We start from the raw sequence: 22,680 nt of genomic DNA on the forward strand, positions 1-22,680 counted from the left end.
CTAGACCTTGGGCCTCACCCGCCCTCCCCTGTATGAACCACCGTCCTCCCTTGCGCTGCTTTCTCAGATGTCCTCAACTCTCCCGAGCCTCATCTCATCCTCTGGGCTGTTTGCATTCCGCACCAGGGCAACAGATGCACTTCTAACCCCATTTTTGAGGGCAGGAGCTGCACAAAGTGGGGCTGGGCATGCAGGAGGCCCACAGACGATACTTTCGATAACTTCATAAAAAACCGAAGACCAATGATGCTGCTGGGGCCATGGGGGACGAAACCTATCAGCAGACCTGAGATTCAGAAGTTTGAAAAGCTAGAGAGACATTCAGGAGCCCACGAGGAGACGAAAGCTGACCCCGTGGGCAGCTGGCAGGCCCAGCGTCAGTGTGGACCGCTCTGCACCCCAGTCTCCGAGGGCACACGGGTACCGGGGACACCAGGAAGCTCCTCCAGGGGCATCCGAGGTGCCCACCGGCTGGTTCTACCCCTTCATCTTCAACTGCCAAGTGCTTCCTCTGAGGCAGCTTGAAATTTGGGAACCATTAAACATTTTTTTTTCCTTAAGGCTCTAATGACCAAATTGTAAAAATAAAAGAAAATTAAAGACAGAACAAAATCCCCCATTTTTTACCAGATCTACTTTTATTTCAGAAGGAAGTTTGTAGTATAGTATTTACTTTTGTTTATATACAAGTTCTTCACATTTGTGTTTAAAATGCAGACCTCCCTTAATTCTCTTGTTCCTGCTTAAATTAGCTGTTATTTTACAATACAAAAAATACCAAAAAATTGCAGTCCTTAAATGTATGTATAGTACCCACAATCCTCAGCAATGAAATAGTTTACAATACTTACTCCATATTTACATGAGTGCAATAAATGCTAAATTATACATATTAACAAACTAAGCTTGAATCCAAACAAAAACGTAAATAACTACAGAACAAAAACATTTTCAAAGCCAGAATTAGTTCAATGAAACAGGCTTCACTAGTGTTCAGAATGTTTTGTGCCCAAATTCAGTTACTGGAAGTCACTTCCATTATTGCCTTTAAAAGAGAAGGCGCCAGTTTTCGTCCACTCTCCAGACCGTTTCCCTGCCGGCAAGGGTGTTTATTAGTCTGAACCACTCAGGGACATGTCTCCTGGCGGGCCTAGCTCTCTACAAACCATCACCATGACTTCGGAGGCCGAGTTTGGCACACTGGGTAAACATTTCGGACTGAGAGCTGGTGCACAGCCGAGGACAGTCCTTCTGCCTTCCTGGGCCTGTTCTCAGGATGGCCAATTCTCACAGAATTCCTAAGGAAAGACCTGGATGATGGGTTTGGGAACTGGATTCTGTTGTAATTTTGGAGCTTCTTTTTCATCGTGGTCACTGCCCTAGCATTAGCTTAGGTTGTTAGTGTTTAGTGAATATTCGTTGACTGGATGAATGAAACGGAAGGATCGAATGTGTTCATGACAAGGCGCCCCCCCCCCCGCCCCCCCCGCCCCCCGCCCTGCCGCCAAGGACGTGAATCATTCCCACCCCTACCCAAATGCACTCCCTAAGTTGAAGGAGTAAGACTTGCACTGAAGGTAAAATGACTTTTTCTGATAGTGCTCTAGTCTCTTCATTTGCCCCAGATTTTGTGGTGTCTCTAATCTTGCACCTCAGGCCTCACCACAGATATTCCCATGTTTCCCTTTTGCTGCCAGTCCTCGATCCCAAGCTGCTTTTCCTCCGGGATAGCCCAGGGAAGTAGGAGTTGCCTTCTCTCCACACCTCCTCCCACCTTTTGGAGGCGATCCTCAGAGAGAAGCACAGACTTCTGCCTAAGCTGTGTGTATGAGAGAGTAGGAGAGGGTAGGAGGGCAGGGTGTGTGCAGTTCTCCATGGGGAAGCAGGAGCTATGTATCAACTAACTACCCCACTCCCACCTACAGTTTCCAGCACAGTAAACTATGGTCCTTGGAAGTGATCACTAAAAATTTAGACAAAACCACAACAAAATGCAGCCTGGAAAACCCCTTTTCAGAAAATCTGATTCTACAGGTATAATCTTTGAACGGAAAGACTTTGAGAAACATTTCTCATGATGAAACTGGCTGTTCTGGCCCCACAGCACCCAGAGGCTGACAGATTGATGCACAATGCTCTTGCAGAGCCAACAATAGTGACAGATTCCCACTGCCTTCGAGTCTCCTCACGTACTGCTGTTTACACGAACTCACTGCCGGCTTCCATGTGTACTGACAGATGACCGGGTTCTCAGGTTTATCCCATTGGTACCAGATGCATTGAACACATCGGCATGATGGGGGTGCCCTTTCTGGCTTTGTTATCAGAGCTTCAGGGCCTAACAAGAGGACTTCTCTGAACTTGGATATCCAGTATATGGCACAAACACACATTGGGTGAAACTCAGATGCCATAAATTTAATAAAAATACATTTAGATATTTTTCTGTTTTATGTACACTCTGAATGTCTGAACATTCTGGACTACTGTATAGTTATGTACAAGTGCAATATCAAGGTTGTCATGACTACTTTAATTTATGTACAGGCTCTCCTGTGACACGCAGACATCTCTGAAGTTCCAGGTGATGCCCTCTTGGTAACTGGCTCTAAGCGAGTGCCTTTTCTCCTGCCACCCCCTTCCTCTGGCTGAGCCTGGAGAAAGCCGCTTGCTATGGGCTGCAAAAGAGAAGCAGTGGGTTCAGCTGCTTCTCCACTGTGGGAGCAGAATTACACTTCATTTGCTCTTTTCTTCCCTTTTAAAACAAAACATTATCTTTTAGGAAAAAATAAATAAAACTAGGTGGCTGTGGGACCAGTGCATGTTCTTTCAAGGCTTGGGACTACTGTGGGGAAGGGACTTCTCTGGACAAGGGCACACGGGGTCCTTAGAACAAATGATGCCCCTTGTGGTAGAATCCTCTGCAGTGCCTCCCTCTGGGCCAATCATAGGTGAAGGGCCATCCATGGCAGGCTCCCCATGGGTGCGGTGACCTGGAGTAGGGACATGAGGAGTCCAGGGGTCTTTTCTAGAACCATCTGCTCTTTAACAGTGATGTGAAAATACAGCTTTCTAGAGGCAAGTCTCAAAGTAGAGGTATTTTGTGAACCAGACAGCATTTTCTAGTTCAACTTCTTTGAAAACATCTTCCCAGGCCATTCTTCATGGGAGTGGGTCGGTAGTGGGGAAGAGATAATACTCCCTATCTAGGCACTGCATTTAAAGGTGAAATGTCACAGTTTTGGCTCTTTTGAGTATTTACTTATCCAAACTCACAAATTTGAGCCCAGTTGTCTAGGGGTCCACCCCAGTCTCTGAAGCAGGAGAGGTCTTGGGAGGCTGCTGCATAATGCCAGGGAACAGAGCACCATGGGGACAGCACGATGCCCAGGCAGTGCCCTGGGAGAAAAGCCAGGTCTGTCCCCACCCTGCTTACATTTGGTCACTTTCCATTTGGCGTAGTTTTCCCTTGTCAATTTTTCCCCTGTGCTTTTCATCCTTTTAGTGTTCACTGCCTTCCCCATGGCCACCACCTGGGCCTGGGGAGGCGTGAAGAACACAGCCCCTCCTGGGGGAAAGAGGTCCTTCGCCTGGCGTGCGATCCCACCGCAGCCTGCAGCTCGGCGCAGGCTCCAGGAACAGAGTTGCTTTGATCCAGATGCTGTCATGCTCTTTTCTGCTCAGGGGAGACATGTACCACGAGCGAGTCCCTTCTTCTGTGGTGCCCTGGCAGCAGGGGGACACATGGGGATCACGCCTAGTGTCCTTATGTCAACAATAACAACAGGAGCTTTTACAGTTAGGTCATTTCCGCTTTCCTCTCAGTCCTTGCTGCTGGGATAAAGGTTGCTTGGGGTGAGAATTCTTTCCTGGCTGCAAAGTACATTTTAGAAAAAAAGCAGATTGCCAATGGGAGCTATTTAAATTCTGTAAGAATGTAGGAATGCAATTATGTAAAAACGTAAGCTTACTAACTTTCCAATTGCTAGATCTATTTAAAGTCTAGGCACTTAGTGTGTGTGGGTGTGTGTGTGGGGGTGGGGGGGGGAGTGAGAGTGAGAGAGAGAGAGAGAGAGAGAGAGAGAGAGAGAGAGAGAGAGAGAGAGAGAGAGAGAAATTCCAAATGGATTAAGACCTAAATTAACCAAGTTGCTATAGAAAACTACCTATCACACCAGTTTACATTCTAAGTAGCACTGCTGACCTTGACATTTAAAATAGCCCCCTTCTATCTCAGTTTAATATGATTCAAAAGTGACATTAGTTCTCAACTAGAAAAAAAGCTCCCTGGAAGAGAGTTATCTGCCTAAAATGTGCAAGAATAAATAGCACATATTTTTAAAACGATAGCAGGTTTCAGATGACAAGTTCATCCATCTAACTAGTTTTGAAAAGACCTTGTTCCAGAACGACTGATGATGCACGTTCACTTGTAAACACTACATCTTTGTTTTTTGCACAGTTGAGACAGTCCCAAGACCAGTTTCCCACAAGTAAACCTGAGTATCATTCCTAGCTCTCTCACTGGCTCCACACTGGCCTCCTCCAGCAACATCTGGATCGTCCCTGGACCTGTAATTAAATCAATTATTCCCTATGCAAAAATAAAAGGTTAGATGCTGGAGCACAGATGGGAGAAACTGTCAAAGAAAGCTTGTGAACATGCAGATGAGTCGATGTTTCCAGTCGGAGGGTTTCCAGTTTTTTGCCCTGCTCCGCTCAGCACAGCGTCTCCTGCCTGCTCCCTCCCTGCAGACTCTAGCACGCCACCTCGCCTCCACTTGCTCACTCACGGAGATTCCCTGGCCCCAGCATCAAATGCAGGTCCCAGGCTGTGCAGGGGGCTGCTGCTTCCGGTTTCTCAGTGCTCCTAACTTCTCTTTGTACAGCATTGGCAGGTGCTGAGAAATGTCCACCAGGGCGCTGGCTACTGCGAGACCTTGGGAGAACCCAAAGAGGGAACACATGTTAAAGAGCAGTTTGCTTGTATTTTCAAAAATAAATTTTAAAATCCTGTTTACATTCCCACAATACAATAAACAAAGCAATAAAGTATGTAGGGAAGTCTTATTGCACTCTGCCCCTTCCTCTACCTGTCCCCTCGCCAGCTGAGAAACTGTTCTCATTAGTTTGCATATATTCTTTCAGGGTTTAGTTATACAAATACAAATACATATTCTTTGCCCCTCTCTTGTTATACAAAAAGGTATAGCCTGCTTTTCAGATCAATCAAGCCAAGTGCTCTGCGTGGTGGTGGGAGCATTTAGTATGATTGCAGAATACTCTAAGCCAGCCGTGGGCAAACTACGGCCCGCGGGCCGGATTCGGCCCGTTTGAAATGAATAAAACTAAAAAAAAAAAAAAGACCGTACCCTTTTATGTAATGATGTTTACTTTGAATTTATATTAGTTCACACAAACACTCCATCCATGCTTTTGTTCCGGCCCTCTGGTCCAGTTTAAGAACCCATTGTGGCCCTCGAGTCAAAAAGTTTGCACACCCCTGCTCTAAGCACTAAATTTCTCCTACTGGTCTCCAAAGGGAGGCCAAGAAAAAGCAGCATCTTTTTAAAAATATGTTTTTATTGATTTCAGAGAGGAAGGGGGAGGGAGAGAGAGACAGAAACATCGATGATGAGAGACAGTCATTGATCAGCTGCCTCCTGCACGCCCCCAACTGGGGATCGAACCCGCAATCTGGGCATGTGTCCCATCTGGGAATCAAACAGTGACCTCCTGGCTCATAGGTTGATGCTCAATCACTGAGCCACATCGGCCAGGCAAGCAGCACTCTTTACAATGTAATTCAGATTCATTCCACATGGCCCAACCAGTACTAGTGATTTTTAAAAAATGTTTTTATTGATTTTAGAGAGAGAGGAAGGGAGAGATAAGATACATCTATGAGAGAGAAACATAGATTGGCTGCCTCCTGCACACACCCTACTGGGGATTAAGCCCACAACCTGGGCATGTACCCTGACTGGGAATCGAACCAGCGACCTCTTGGTGCATGAGACAACACTCAACCAACTGAGCCACATGAGCCAGGCCAGCACTAGTGATTTTTATATCTATGCCACGATACGGGTTAGGGCAGACTCTGAAATAAGCAAGGTTCTTTAATCTCCCCGTGCCTCTGTTTCTTCCTTTGTAAAATGGGGAATAATAACATAGGGCTTGCATGAGGAGTCCATGAGTGAACTGAAGTATCCTTAGAATGCTGCTTGGCTCATTGCCACCCCCACCTCTGCTTTAGAGACTGGTGGTTCGTCTCCTTTCTGGCTGGTAACCTTTAACTGATCTCATCTGGGAAAAGGCCAGCCCAGGCTCAGCTGGTCAGGAGCCGTGCTGGCAGACTTGTCGCTCACCTCAGAGCCTACAAAACGGGGGAAAAGGAGAGGGGGGTGGTTTTTAAGTGCCAGGTTTAGTGCCTGGAATTCAGTGGAGAATCCAGTCACAACTGTTAACCAAAGGCAGAGCCAGGTGCTCTGGGAGTCCGTGGACACCCTCTGAAATGGGGGGTAGAGAATGAATGGGGTCTCAAGCAGCGGGTGGGCCTTCCTCAGGAGTTCAGAGGGGTGGTGGGGCACATCAGGAAGAGTTTGGGGCAGAAAAGGCCGCAGTGTTGCAAGTCTGTCATCTCCTTCCCACCCTAGCCAGCACCTTGCCATCAGGGAGAACCGTCCAATGTGGTGGCAGAAGACACAGCCCCAGAGTCTTCAGGTCAACGGGTCATCCTGCCCTCAACATGGGCAAGTTAGGGGCTCAACTCACAGAAACCCCCGGGTGAGGGCAAATCAAGCTGTCCCCATGAAGTGAAGGCAGAAACCCTGGCCTGGCCATGCCCAACAGCCTCCCTTTGTGAGGACACCCCAGACGCAAACCATCTGAAAGCTGAGTGGGAGGCTCTGCTGGTTATGCTCGGGGCGGTGGAGCTCAGGGCCTGGGCAAGGATTCTGCTCACACTTTCCTCAGAGGCTTTTTTTTTAGTGGAGGCAACCCTGACCCCTGAATCATCTCAACTGAAAGTTGTCTCAAACATTCATATTGTCTGAGGCATCCCTCCAAAGTACTCCATGGTTAATCAAGATACTTCAAAACTATACTCCATCTTTCCTTCATGTTCAATAATAAGACAATGTTTATCCAAATTATGATCCATGTATTTGATGGAATAGTATAAAAGAGATTGGTAAAAGATTATGTAGTAAGATGTTAAAATGTTTATGAAAGTTATATGAAAATAAGAATGACACAAACATTTCAACTAAATTGCTGGAAGGAAACAACAGAACAGTGAAAAATGCCCTGGCCAGGTAGTTGGTTAGAGTGTCATCCTGATACGCAAAGGTTGTACGTTTGATCCCTGGTCAGGGCACATACATGAAGCAACCAATGAAGGCATAAAAATGTTTGGAACAAAATGATATTCCTTTCTCTAAAATAAATCAAAAATGTATAAAACACAGTGAAAAAGCAAATGAAATGCAATAGTTCTGGAAATACCAATTTGAAAATCACCAGCTTGGAGGAGCCATGAGAGTAGGTAAGATGACAGAGAGTAAGAATGGAGGAAGAGGAAGAACGCCTACATTTAGGGGCAGAGGAAGGAGAGACAGGAAAGGAGCAGCAAAGCCAGAGGAGGCCAGACACACTATAGGCAAAGGAAGGCGTGGTAGGAAGCATCAATATCACTGGGAAGCTGGCGCAGTGAGGGGAGTTCTGGACTTTCCCCTGGGAAGGACCTCAGGAAAGACAGTGAAGGAAATCCAGTGATGAGGGAGTTATCTCACCGAATCCTCATAACACCATGAGGCAGGAACTAGTCACATTTATACCCCAGTTCTCTGTAAAAGGGAAGGATCCCTCGCTGACCTTCTGGTCTACTCACCGGACTGCCCGGGAGGAGGGATTCCACCAAGGCCTCGAGGGAGCCTCACAAATGCAGAGAGAACAGCAGCTTTGTAGTAAAAACATGGCTCCAGGGCAATGGGTTTGGGAACAGCCTGGTGGAAGAAAAAGAATTAGTTAGAGTGGTGTTTCTCAAGCTTTAGCTCTATAGCCTTCAAATGCGATTTTGTAAAGATGCCCTCTGTATTAGTTCCTGTTGGTGTGTAACAACTTAGTTGCTTAAAACAACACATCTAGCCCTAACCGGTTTTGCTCAGTGGATAGAGTGTCAGACTGAGGACTGAAGGGTCCCAGGTTTGATTCTAGTCAAGGGCTTGTACCTTGGTTGTGGGCACATCCCCGGTAGGGGGCATGCAGGAGGCAGCTGATCAATGTTTCTCTCTCATCAATGTTTCTAACTATCCCTCTCCCTTCCTCTCTGTAAAAAATCAATAAGATATATTTAAAACACACACACACACATACACACACACACACACACAAAAACACACAACACACAAACAAAAAAAACAAAACACATCTATTATCTCAGTTTTGTGGGTCAGCAGTCCAGACGAGCTCTGGAGCTCTGTAGGGTCTTCTGCTTAGGGATAGAGGACTATCCAGTTCTGGAAAATCCTTAGCTTTTATCTGACAAGAGTCTCAGTTCTTATCTTCACAAGGAGGAAGTCAAGTATCAGCTGGGCTCTACTCTTATCTCAGGCTCTGGGGCAGAACTTGCTTCAAAACTCATTCAGGTGCTGGCAGAGTCCAGTTCCTTGCAGCTGTAGGTCTGAGGTCCTCACTTCCTTGCTAGCTGTCAGCCAGGGGCCACTCTCTTCTCTTGCATTCCTGCTCATATGGCTTCTCCAGCTTCAAACCAGTGATGATCCATCAAGTCCTTACCATGTTCCCTCTGTGCCACCAGCCAGAGAAAACTTTCCCCATAGCTTAAGGTCAATTACCTTGGGACTTTTATTACTTCTGCAAAATCCCTTCATATCAGTCCCTAGTTTGACTAACTAACCACGAGACAGGAATCTTGGAGACTATCTTTAGAACCCTGCCCACTATACTCCCAAATATGTCAGCAATCTCTTCAGTTTGGTTGAAAAAAATAATTTCCAGAACCGCCCTGGCTGTGGCATGGGGAAATGACTGGATGGGTGAAGTGGTGAAACCAGTTATGAGCAATTACAATAATCCAGATACAAGATGACAGTGGCCTAGATCAAGGTGGTAAGTCACAGTGGTGGAGAAGTAACAGTGGTCAGGGAATATTTTTAAAGATAAAGCCAAAAAGACCTGCTGACAAACTGGCTGTCCAATGAGAGTGAGAGCGAGGATGAGTCACGGACGATTCCAGGAGTTTGGGCCTGAGCAAATAGGATGATGGAGGTGATGTATCCTGAGTTCAGGAACATATACCAGAGGAGCAGGTGTGGGAAACACTATATACAGTTCAGTTTAGACGTGTTAAATTTGAGATACCTGTTAAGACATCCACGTGGGGACAATGAGTAAGCAATCTGATACATGAGTTGGAGTTTCATGGGAGAGATGTGAGGGGAGAGCTCATAGTGTTTAAATCCATGATGAGTAAGATCACTGCTATGGTCTGAATGTTTGCGTACTCCCAAGATTCATGTTAAATTGTAATGCCCAATGTGATAGTATTTTGAGATGGGAACTTTGGGAGATACATAGGTCATGAGGACTGAGTTATCATTAATGGAATTAGTGCCCTTAGAACAGAGACCCCAGAGAGCTCCCTCATCCCTTGTACCATGTATAGGTTTCAGCTAGAAGGTGCCATATATGAACCAGAAAGTGAGCTTTCAGAAGACAGTGAATCTTCTAGCACTTTGATCTGCACTTCCAGTCTCCAGAACTGTGAGAAACAAATTTCTGTTATTTATAAGCCACCCAGTCTCTGGCATTTTGTTATAGCAGCCAAACAGACTAAGACAATCACCCAAGGATTAAGTGTAAAAGATGTGAGAAGAGACTCAAAGACTGAGCTTAATGTATATCACTGTTAAAAGGTGTTGGGGAGATGAAGAGGGTTGAATAAAGAACAGCGAGCAAAAACAGCCATAGGGTGAGTGTGTGGTGTCCTGAAAGGAAAGTTAAGAAAGTGTTCTAAGGATTAACCAACTGTGTTATATGCTGCCAACATATGATATATGGTTTTGTTCAGTACTTTAGGTTTGTCTATTCCTTTTAATCCCACCAATTATTACTATTTCATCAGGACAATGTTTGCCTAAATTAATGCACATGCTTACCCTTTTATTTACTCGCTATTCCTTATTATTCCATCCTCCTGGGGTAATTTTCCTTCTTTCTAGCATATTCTTTAGACATTTCTTTTGTACAGGTCTGTCTATTGGGGGCAAACTCTGCTTTTCCTTCTAGTCAGAAGATATCTTCAATTTATCCCTGTTCTTGGAACATAACTTCTGGCCATGCTATTCTAGGTTGGCAGTTCTCTTTCAGTACTTTGACTATATTCTTCCACTCTCTTTTGGCTTCAGGTGCCACTAGTGAGAAGTCAGCTGTCACTCTGTCACTCCTTTGTTGGTGATATTTTCTTGTTTTCCCATATCTTTGTTAATGCAGTAAAATACACGTAACATAACATTTACCATCTTAATTATTTTTAGTTGTACAGTTCAGTGATATTAAGTACATTCCTATTGTTGTGCAACCATTATCATCAACCATCTCCAGAACTGTTTTCATCTTGTAAAACTGAAACTCTATAAGCATCAAACAGTAACTCCTCATCCCTCCTCCCATCCCAGCCCCTGACGACCACCATTCTACTTTCTGTCTCTATGAATCTGACTACTTGAGATACTTCATACAAGTGGACTCATACAGTATTTGTCCTTTGTGACTGGCTTATTTCACTTAGCATAATGTCCTCAAGGTTCACCTATGTTGTAGCATTTGTCAGAATTTCTCTTTTTTAAGGCTGAATAATATTCCATTGCATGTATATACCATGTTCTGTTTATCCATTCATCCATCAATGGACTTTTGGGTTGCTTTTATCTTTTAGCTACTGTGAATAATGGTTCTATGAACATGGGTATACAAATATATATTTGTCACCCTGCTTTCAATTCTTTTTGGGTATATACCTAGAAGTGGAATTGCTAGATTATATTATCGTTCTATTTTATTTTATAAAAAATCAATACTGTTTTCACAGTGGCTGCATTGTTTTTATATTCCCAACAGTGTACTAGGGTTTTAATTTTCTCCACATTGTAGTGATCTATTTTTGCTCTGGCTTATTTTAAGAAGTTCTCTTTAAAAAATGTTCTCTTTGTCTTTGGAATTCTATAGTTCCAGTATGATAAATCCAATTGTACTATTCTTTCTCTTCTGTCTTCCCTTTGCTTTCTTTCCTTAATCCTGCTTGGGATATGTTTTGCTTTTGAAATCTGTATATTCATGACTTCTATCATTATGGAAAATTCTGTTATTATCTCTCTGACTATTGCTTTCCTCCATTCATTTGTTTTGGGACTCTGATAATATATATGTTAGATCTTTTCATTCTATCCCCCATATTCTTGTTATCTGTTATATTTTCCATTTCCTTGTCTTCTGTTTTACATTCTATGTAATTTCTTCAGATTCATCTTCCAGTTCAAAAGCTCTGTCCTCATTTATGTCTGATGTGCTATTTGACATGTAAACTGAGTTATTTAAAAAATTTCTACTACTATACTTTCCATTTCTAACAGTTACATTTGGTTGTTTTTCAGATCTGCTTGGCCATTCTTGACTCTTGTGGCTTCCTCATTGTTATGATTCCATCTTTTATTTCTTTAAACATTTCATACATAGCTATATTATATCCGTTAGCTATCAATTCAGACATTTGAAGTCCTGTCTAAATCCACCTGCTGACTCTTATCATGAAATGTGTCTCTCTTGTCTTTGGGAATCACTTTAGGTTCTGGTTTTGGTTCATGACTTGTTCTTTCTTGGAAAAGGAAAAGGAGAATGGTCCCTGAAAATAATACCTACTTCCTGTGAGCTCAGTCATGTTGTAATAGTATATTTTATGCAGGATATATGGCTGTTTTACTAATGTATCTGAAATATTTCATCATTTTGTTAAAAGAGAAATTTCTTTTACTTTCCTCATCAGTTTTGGGGGAAGGAGTCAGAAATATTTACTTTACACAGTATTCATAGTGAATTATGATTCTGTCCCTTTAAAAACAAATCCCTCCAAATACTTATAAAGAACAATGGTTCAATTTAGCTTTTTTCAAGTTTTAAAATATTATGCCACAGAATATCAGACAAATCATTTATATTTTAAAATCCCTTAAACATGAGACTGCTTAGTGACATGAATCAAAGACTGGAAAACAAAAGCAAAAGAATACAACTTTGGTGTGCTGGCCTATTGTAAAAAAGAAAGAGAGAAGAAAACAAGAGGCCACACATTAAAGTTCTCTCTCTCTCAGGTTTCCCCAACTCAGAAGCATGAATTTTGACAAATTAAGTTATAGGGACTTTTAATCACAATTCTCACCTTTATAGTTCCCCCAATAAGATCAGGAGGCTCTTCATCTGTTTCCAAGGCAACATTTACAGAGGCAAAGGGACGACTGGCCATCTGCTGCATCTCTCGCAGAAGTTGCTGATGAGTAAAACAGCAAGCATTACTGCAATGAGTACTGAGGGGATTTTATTAGAAAATACTACATAATTAAAATATCCCATCCTCCCTGATTCAAACAAATAAAACCCCAAATATTTTTAAAATAGTCAGGGAAAGTTGGACAGAGACCATGTACTAGTTAACATTAGGAATTATTAAATCCTGTTGGATGTGGTAACAGCATTGTCATTATATTATAGAAAAAATCCTTATTGTATATGTATGTATGTGTATGTGTATGTGTATACACACACACACACACACACACACACACACACACACACACTTTAGTATGGATGTAATGTCACAATACCTGCTGTTAAATACATAAATGAAATAGCCCTATTTCATATATATATATTTGGTTAATCCTCACCTGAGGACGTTTTCCCATTGATTTTTAGAAAGAGTGGAAGGGAGGGGGAGAGACAGAGAGAGAAACATCAATGTGAGAGAGACACATGGATTGGTTGCCTCCCCCATGCACCGACCAGGGTGGGACTCAAACCTGCAACTCAGGTATGTGCCCTTGACCAGGAATTGAACCTACAACCTTGGTGTATCAGGACAATACTCTACTTGACTGAGCTACCTGGCCAAAGATGATTTAGGACTCTTAAATTTCCCATCATATCCTTTGCTCTGGAACACTTTATATGTTTTGAAAATAATTTTCGTAAGTATCTATGGAGGAATAGAATATTAGTATCTCCATGAACTCATCTTAAAATAGAAATTCCTTGGGTCTAATGACCTTTGTGGAGAGAGTAATATTTTGACAAGTTTTCAATTCCTTCTTCCCTGGTTACTAGTTTATTGTGGCTCTTACTTTTTTCTTACGCCATTTGGATGACTTGAATTTTTTCAGAACATTGTACAATTCATTGGGATTTTAAGATATCCTAGTAACAGAGCTATTAAAGAATCCTCTGAATATGTTACCGACTGATTTTTAAAATAATAAAGAGGATGCAACATTTATCTCTATGATAACATTACCTTTACCTGGGTCAGAAAAAGTGTCATGCCCCCAGGAAGAGGCCCATATTCTGGAACCTATCTCAACCCCATTATAGACACTAATGTTCTATGATCAATGCTGAGTGCTTGTGAATTTTGGTTTTAGATACTCCCATTCTCTTCCAAATCTTGCTTACAGATCAATTTTTATATAGAAAAAGGCACAACTACATACAGAAAACAAAGCACACGTAAGGTGAGGTCTCAGTGCATTTTCATAAGCAACAATGCAATAGACCTGATGACCAGAAGGCAGAGTATTAACAAGTGAAAGTTACAATAAACAAAGTTCTTATGTTGTAATTTTTAATGAAGTGTATTTATTTTATTTGTCTACTGTAAATATTTGTTTGACTTCTTTTGCAACGGAGCTCTGGAAATAAATCAAGCTTCATAAAAAAATAAAATTCAAGCAAAAATTTAATTAGATACACATTTATCCTTCCTTGAAATATGAGAAATTCTTAGATCTCCAGGATTGGTAGGATGGGTAAAACTGGCACCTGTTTAAGTCAATACTAGAGTTTCCTTTTAGAAAGCTGAAATCATGTGGGGCAGAATTAATGACATTTTATATAGTAGTAACTGGAGTCTACTGGCCATCCGTGAATATGTCCATCAATTATCACAAAATAGCTAATGCTGACTTGTTTAAGAAAAATGTGTAGAAAGGAACAGCTCTTACAAGGATTCATTAATCTTTATCCACTGAGGCTTACCTCTCTGCGCCTGGAGGCCCAACAACTTTGTTTGATCTTCCAAACCACAGCAGCCACCAGGAGCAAAGAGAGGAAACAACTGTGAGAAAGGAAAGTACCAAATTATTATCCCAGCCCCCAGAATCAGCACCACTGTCTCCATATTCCAGGCCAGACAGGGAAACAATCCCCCAAATACCACCCCAAGCTCCTCTCTGATGAGTAATCACAACCATGCTCCGGTTCATAGGAAAGCAAAGTGTGAGGGGCTTCAATAAGCTGAGCTTCAGACCTTTCAGACTGTACAGTCCCCACCAGATGCTCGGAGAGACCCTGACCTCCTACTGGACCTTTAATGGAATGGCTTATCCCAAATAAGGAAAATAATTCTAACAAAATTATGACAGATAATAAGTATGCTATTTAATAAAAATTAATAAATGTTCACTGTAAGGTATAAAAATAGGAGAGAAGTTCATTTTTAAAATAACTTTTTATAAGGAAGAAGTAAATATAGAAGAAACAAACTTATGTGTAATAATATATATTCAATTATATTTTTACAAAGTAAATGCATACATTTTTGTAAAGTAAAATGATCATTCCCAAGCTAACAACTTTCTTAAAAGTACCAGGAGAGACTAACTCCCGGTGGTCACGTAACTGCAGGTCATTTCAGTGTCCTCCCAACTGTAAACCAGGCACTCAATGGTTTGAAAAGCTACTGTGATAGCAGAGAACTAACTTCTGATAAAAGGATTAAGGAGCTGAACAAATACACCACTAAAGTAACTGCTAAAGTAATTTAAAAACTGGTGTTCTTCCAGCTGGTGTGGCTCAGTGCTTGAACATGGACCCAGGATCCAAGAGGTCACCAATTTGATTTCCAGGCAGGGCATATGCCCAGATTGCAGGCTTGATCCCCAGTAGGGGACCTGCAGGAGGCAGCTGATCAATGATGTTTCTATCTCTCTATCCCTCCCGCTTCCCCTCTCTCTAAAAAAATTTTTAAAAAAGTAAAATCAATAAAACATATTAAAAACAACAACACTGGTGTTTTCACTCACTAACTTGTAAAAGGGCTTGCTACTGAGTTTTGTCCTGAGTGTTATACACAGACATGATGGCTCTTGGCCCGTGCCACCAGATACCCGCTTGCTGAGCTTGGTGTTTGCAGGATGGGGTTGGTTTCGTGAAAAGCAGCCTCAGTGCACCCAAGTACTGACCCCAAGGCAGACCTCCCAGGCTGACTGGAAAAGGGCACTCTAATATGTTAGGGTGATTGAACTTTGGCCTTTTCACAAAAAGAAACTTCAAAGTTCTGACATCTCACCACTTTCCTAAGATGCACAAGCATGGAGACCCCTCCGGGGTAACCTAACAGAAAGTAAGGGGCCCCAGAGTCATCACCCAGGGGAGAGCCTTCAATTCCTTGTCTGCTGGTCCTCTTGGCTGTCCTGACACTGCTGGTCCTTCCTCCTCCCTGACAGCCTGTTTTCGTTTTTGTATAAATACTTTACTGGGCCAGGTCCTGCCCTAGGCTCCTGGAATACACTGACAAACAGAACAAAAGCCCACTGTTCCCATGGAGTTTACATTCCAGGATGTGGAGACAAACAGTAAATAACACAGAAAACAAAAACCACATAAAAGAGCATGTCAGAAGGTAGGAATTGCTACAGAAGAAAAGATAATAGGGTAAGGGGATTCAGAGTGCCAGTGGCATTCTAAAGCAGAATGGTCACATGAGCCTTACTTCTTGAGAAGGTGATATGTGAGCAAAGACTTGGAGGAGGTGTGGGAGATGGAGTCATCAGCATGAATATGGCATTTGAAGTAATCAATCTGGATGAGGTCACCAAGGGATTGAATACAAATATATAAGAATGTCCTAGGGGACATCCGTACATTGAAAATTTGGGGGAAAAAGAAAGAAGCAATAAAAGAGTCTGAGAAGAGTAACTTCAGTCTTTTTTGGTTTCTCCACATAATATTGTTTTTATTCTAACATAAACACAGAAAGGCAGCAAATCCACATGGAAGGGATGAAGCAAATGAGAACAGCACCTAAGTTGGTCAAGACACTGTTGATGCAGCTGAGTACAGGGCTGGCGTCTGCAGTGAGGACCCTAGTGTCACTACAGAACCATTGGGAGGGCAGCCCCACGGACACTCAGAAAGCCCCTTTTCCCCCAAGCCTGAGGCTTCTGTCTTCAATGCCGACCAGTTGAAAACATCAACAACCCGGTGCCTTCCACCTGTTCCAGCTTTCAGAAGTGACACAAACAGCATATCAACATATAGTGATTGTCCCTCAAAGCTGATACATGTATGATTTCTTCTAGGGTAATACCAACAATGGAGAACTGACTAGCTATTTCAATAAAGGTGGCGCTTGCCAATACTCCTCCCTTCTTTTTTCCTACCACTAACTTGGCTACAGATGGGGCTGTGACTCAGTGTTCATCCTACTACAGTCTCTTTTATCAATGTTTTTCTACATTTTTCCATACAAATGTAATTTAAAGAAACGTATCATGAAAAATTTCAAACACAGAAACAGAACAATCTAGTGAATTCCTATATGCCCATTACTTAATCTTGACAATATTCACATGTTGCCAATGTCATTCAAAGATCATTCTTAAAGAAGTGTATTTCTTTCAATACTAGGTCACTGACCCAGGCTAAGTGTCCCTTACTTCCTGTCAGCTCTGTACCTAAGGAGAAGCCCAGAATCCTTCAGCCTTTTTGTTCTCTACCTGCCCCTGTCTATCAGAGGCTTATACTGTCTAACAGAGGCTGAGACTTCTCAAAAATCCTTGTTTTGGGAAAATATTTTCTTCCTCATGCTCATGAAAAGGACTCTATTCTTAGCTAAAAACTCACTATTCCTAGTTCTTAAACAAAATCCAGAAAAAACAAAGTCTGGATTCTTTTCCAGAAGGGAGAAGTGATGAAAACACCACCAGTGGTCCCTGATCAATGCTGATGGTGATCACCAGCAGTGACTAATCCTCACTGGGTTAGTACTTGACAGCAGGGTCATCTCATGAGCACACCTGCTAATTTAAGTTACTGAGTTAGCACAGCCTCTGTATCCCCTTAAATGCAGGCCATCAACCAGCACCACTAGCTTTTCTCCCTCAGAGAAGTTGGTGACTATGGCTCCTCATAAATGCACTTTTCCTAAAGGTCTAATTTACTTTCCACATATATTTGAGCCTAGGTGCAGAGGTGTGTGTGTGTGTAGGGGTGAACAAAAGATACAGTGTCCTGCTCTGTTGAAGCTTAGAGTCTAACTGAGGACACAGATCTTAAGCAAGTAAAAAATTACGAGAAGTACCATGATGAAAAATAATATGGTTGTGTGGGAAAGAAGATCAAGGGCAGACAATTTAGTTTGGGGGTTCCAGGATAGAATCTTGGAGGAAATGACACAGTGCACGATTTGAAAGATAAGTACGGCATAATGAACAGCTTTACTTGTAATAACCCAAACTGGAAACAACTCAATGTCCATCAAGGGTAAACAGATAAGCAAATTGTGGTTTATATTTACATATAATATTACTCAGCATTAAAAAGGGAGTTATATTTTTATTTGAAATCTTTAAAAAATACATCTTTACTAGTTTTTAGGTAAGAAGCAATTATACAAATCAGAAGGGTATAATAAAAGTCTTTCTGAGTCTGAACGACCTATTTTCTATAACAGGTCTGTTGAGATGTAATTCAGTAGCATCTTTTATAGGCTAACTAGAGGCCTGGTGCATGAAATTCATGCACGGGTAGGGTCCCTAGGCCTGGCCAGCAATCAGGGCCAACCAGGGCCTTCTGGCTGCCGGCTGGGGCCCTTCCTTCATTCCACACCACCCCTGGTGGTCAGCGCATGTCACAGTGAGCGATCGAACTCCCAAGGGCACAATTTGCATATTAGGCCTTTATATAGAGAGAAGATGGTGACTCATGAGAGGAAAGGACCTAAATTGCTTCAGGATGGAGGAGGCTGGTTGCCAGAAAAAACAATCATGTGATTTGGGGTTGGAACCTCAGGGGAGGAGAGAGGGGCAGAAGACTGAGTTCAATCACTAAAGACCAGTAATTTCATCAATCATGCCTGTGTAACGCAAACTTGAAAAAAACAAATGTGGAATGAGGTTTGGGAGCTGGTGGGCCAGTGAAGAGATTGATGTGCTGGGAGGCTGTCATGACCAGATAGGGCATGGAAACTCTGTCTTCTCCTCCCACCCCCATCCCTTGCCTATACATCTCTTCCATTTGGCTGTTCCTGAGTTGTATTCTTTATAATAAAACTGTAATTTTAAGCACAGTGCTTTCCTGAATCATTTTAGAAAACTGTCAAATCTAAGGGGAGTGTTCATCGGAACCCTCAAATTAGTAGTTGGCTAGGCAGAAGTGGGGGTAGAGTGGGGACCCATTTGTAGTTGATATCTGAAGTGGGGGCAGTCTTGTCAGACCGAGCCTTTCACCCAGGGGGTCTGCGCTAACTCCAGGTAGTGCCAAAACCAAAATGAATTGCAGGACACCTAGTTGGTGTCAGACAATTGGTTGTTGTTGGGAAAAACCAAGCAATGAATAAAAGTATACAGGTGAAGGGTAGGGAGAAGTGTGTTCTAGAAAGAAGGAATAACATTTTCATATGCCGGGAGGCGGAAAAGAACCTGGTGCTTTGGAAGAAATAGAAGGTGACATGTAGTGGGAACACAGAGGGCAGCATAAAAGAAGAAGAAGATCAACAGTGACAGGTTGAACAGAACAGGTTGTTCAGGAAGGGAGGCCAAGAAGGAGTGGCCTCAGGGCAGAATGGGATCCCAGAGGGCATGAAGAGTCTCACAAAAGGGTAATCAGTTGGATACCTTTAAATTTGGCAAAAGAGATGTGCTAACTGCCCTCAATAACAACAACTTAGTTGGGATTGGGGATAGAAGACATTGGAAAGGGCTAAAAAGTAAAAAAATGGGCTCCAAGCCCAGATTCAATAGATATGAGAAGGAAGGGGGCTCTAAGGAAGAGTCCCCATTTCTGCCTGTGCTGAGCAATGGAAGACAGCAGCTAAGGCAGTGAGCTCTGGTCCTGAGGCTGGAGAAGCCATTCAGAAGACAAACTAACAGTACATCCCACCTAGGAGCACATTCTGCCCCTACTCCACACTCACTGGAGGCTGTGACAGACAGAAACAGCATTCACACACAGGCAATGTGGAATCTTCCACACAACCAAAAATCAGATATTGGGAGGAAAACCAACAGTGTGAAAGAGTGGCACCAAATAACACATAAAAGAAAAAAAATCCAAAATCTGAGGAGACAAAGTAAGACTTCAAAATAAAATATTAATCTCACAAATGAATATGAAAGGAAACTGCATTCACAAAATCAAAACAGGTTATAAGAAAAATGTATTAGAAAAGCACAAAAAACATTAAAAACGTATTGGAAATAAAAGAAATGAATCCAACTCTGGATTAAATTAACAAACTGGAAAATATTGCTGAGGAGCCCACCTAGAATGCAGGGCAAAAGGAAAATCAGGGTTCAGTTAAGAAATATAGAGCAGACACAGAATCCCCTCACTCATCTAACAGAGAATTCCACAATTCAAGCAAATAGAATTAGAGACAGGAAGCAGTGCACCAGGAGCAGCAGGTGGAAGGGTCCTCGGGCAGACATCTCCAAGGGAAACAAACTAAGAGAGTGCCTTGCCTGGTGGTATTTGACCAAACTGAGAGTCTTTTCAGTTCTGTCAGAGTACAGGATAAATCAGAAGTAGCTACATAGAAAACCAAACAATTAAAAAACAAATTCAGAGTGATCCCCCATCCAAGAAATGGGGATGTATACGTAGAGTTCAATTCATCTGTGAAGGAGCTTTATGGTCATCATCCTATCTAATAATAGAGAAACATGCAAATTGACCATACCCCCGAATGCTTCTCATTGGCTAATCAGGGTGATATGCAAATTAACTGCCAATCAAGATGGCAGCCGGCAGCCAGGCAGCTGAAGTGAACAGGAGGCTTGCTTGCTCCAGTGATGGAAGAAGCCAAGGTTCCCCGCCTGCCGCTGCCGGCCTCTGAGCTGCAGTCTAAGCAACAATGTTACAATTATAGAAGCTAAACAAGCGCCAGAGACCTGCTTTCAGCCAGCCGGGCCTCTGAGCTTACAGCGGCAGTGATGGCAACAGTGTTTCAATTATAGAAGCCAAACAAACTCCAGATACCTGCTTTCAGCAGCCGAGGCCTCAAGCTGGAGCTGGCCTCAGAGCTAAAGCCAGCTCTCAGTTCCAGTGACAGCCATAGAAAGTAAATAAATCCCAGAAAAAAAAAGAAAAAAGAAAAAAAGGAGAGGCTGGGAGCTTCAGTCACCCGCCAGCCTGAAAACGGCCCTCAGCCCCTCACCCAGACTGGCCAGGCACCCCAGTGGGGACCCCCACCCTCCCTGAAGGGGGTGTGACCAGCTGCAAACAGCCATCAGCCCCTCATCCAGGCTGGCCAGGCAGCCCAGTGGGGACCCCTACCCTGAAGGGGGTGTGACCAGCTGCAAACAGCCATCAGCCCCTCATCCAGGCTGGCCAGGCACCCAAGTGGGACCCTCACCCTGATCCAGGACACCCTTCAGGGCAAACCAGCCGGCCCCCACCCATGCACCAGGCCTCTATCCTATACAGTAAAAGGGTAATATGCAAACTGACCCTAACAGCAGAAGGACTGGGAATGTCTGGTCACTATGACACACACTGACCACCAGGGGGCAGATGCTCAATGCAGGAGCTGCCCTCTGGTGGTCAGGGTGCTCTCACATGGGAAGAGCTCTGCTCAGCCAGAAGCCAGGCTGATGGTTGCCAGTACAGCGGTGGTGGTGGGAGCCTCTTCTGCCTCCTCAGCAGCGCTAAGGATGTCCGACTGCAGTTTAAGCCTGCTCCCCGCTGGCAAGTGGACATCCCCCGAGGGCTGCCGGGCTGTCAGAGGGATGTCAGATTGCCATCTTAGGCCCAATCCCCTGGGGAGTGGGCCTAAGCCAGCAGGTGGTCATCCCCTGAGGGGTCCCAGACTGCGAGAGGGCACAGGCCGGGCTGAGGGACCCCCCCTGTCCCCGAGTGCACAAATTTTTGTGCACCGGGCCTCTAGTATATAATAAAAGAGGGATATGCTAATTAGTCACAACATGGTATGCTAATTAATCATGATCAGTATGCAAATTGACCATCACTCAAACACACAAGATGACCACCACAAGATGGCCGGCAGGGGAGGGCAGTTGGTAGCAACCAGGCTTGCAGGGGAGGGCAGTTGGGGGCAATTGGGCCAGCAGGGGAACATTTAGGCGTCGATCAGGCTGGCAGGGAGCGGTTAGGGGTGATCAGGCTGGCAGGCAGAAGTGGTTAGGGGCAATCAGGTAGGCAGACAGGCAAGTGGTTGGGAGCCAGCAGTCCTGGATTGTGAGAGGGTGGTCCGACTGCCCGTTTAGGCCTAATCCCTGTGGGATCCCTGTGGGATCGTGCCTAAACGGGCAGTCGGACATTCCTCGAGGGGTCCCAGATTGGAGAGGGTGCAGGCTGAGCTGAGGGACACCTCCCCCCCCCCCCGCACGAATTTCATGCACTGGGCCTCTAGTAACAACATAAACAGAGATGATTGATGTAGCCAAGCACTGTGACGTACTATACTGAATGGGAGGAAGGGATTATATATGTTTTTGTGGTGTGGGGGAGTTGTTGAGTGAGGTAATCTAAGGTAATAAAGACGTCTTCAGTAGGCCATCAAAAGATAACCGAACTGAAAAATCAAGAAACAGAGTAAACCTGGATAAGTGAAAAACAGCTAAAGCCGTTTAAATTGGGGAAAAGGGAGGTGTTGAAAGGTGGGGGGCAGGATGCTGCTGCTTTCTCTTATAAGCACTGTATCACTTGTCTTTTCCAGTTATGTGTATATAGTATTTTCATAAAAATAAAATTTAAAAAACTATAATAAAAAAATTCCAAGGGCTTAACAAGTCATTTTAGCTTTAAAACTCTGGATAATCACCTGAATCATTTCTTGAACAAAAGGAAGCATATATATAGCACACCCCAGTAATCATTAATTATTGTTTCAATCCCAAATTCTCTTCATATAAAGAGCCAAATTATCTCCATTTTAGTATAGGGTACATGAAAAGCTACCTCAAAAAAGCCAGAACATGCCAAGCAAATGTTTTCATTTTATCAGATGAGACTGACTTTACACTACTGTTACTGACATGTAACTTTTCAGGAAATAAATATAATTAGTTTGGTCTGTTGTGCAAACTCAGGATTATTCATTTATTTTTCATGAGCTGATAATTAATAGAATTAAGTACCTCAATCGAAAGA

At 43.3% G+C, this 22,680-nt stretch overlaps 1 protein-coding gene across 3 annotated transcripts in view; it reads right to left on the reverse strand.

The window, feature by feature from the left end:
* Positions 1-615: 615 nt before the first annotated feature.
* The window catches only part of ATRN (attractin), a 157,442-nt gene continuing 135,377 nt past the window's right edge, over positions 616-22,680 (reverse strand). For all 3 annotated transcript variants that reach the window (XM_059705660.1, XM_059705661.1, XM_059705659.1), the window contains 4 exons: positions 14,326-14,404; positions 12,458-12,565; positions 7,895-8,009; positions 616-4,939 (listed from right to left, as the gene is read on the reverse strand). In XM_059705660.1, the coding sequence (XP_059561643.1) occupies positions 4,815-4,939; positions 7,895-8,009; positions 12,458-12,565; positions 14,326-14,404 (427 nt within the window). In that variant the 3' untranslated portion in view covers positions 616-4,814. The remainder of the gene's footprint in view (positions 4,940-7,894; positions 8,010-12,457; positions 12,566-14,325; positions 14,405-22,680) is intronic.

This window comes from Myotis daubentonii, chromosome 8 (genome assembly GCF_963259705.1).
Source record: "Myotis daubentonii chromosome 8, mMyoDau2.1, whole genome shotgun sequence".
NCBI classification, from domain to species: Eukaryota; Metazoa; Chordata; class Mammalia; order Chiroptera; family Vespertilionidae; genus Myotis; species Myotis daubentonii.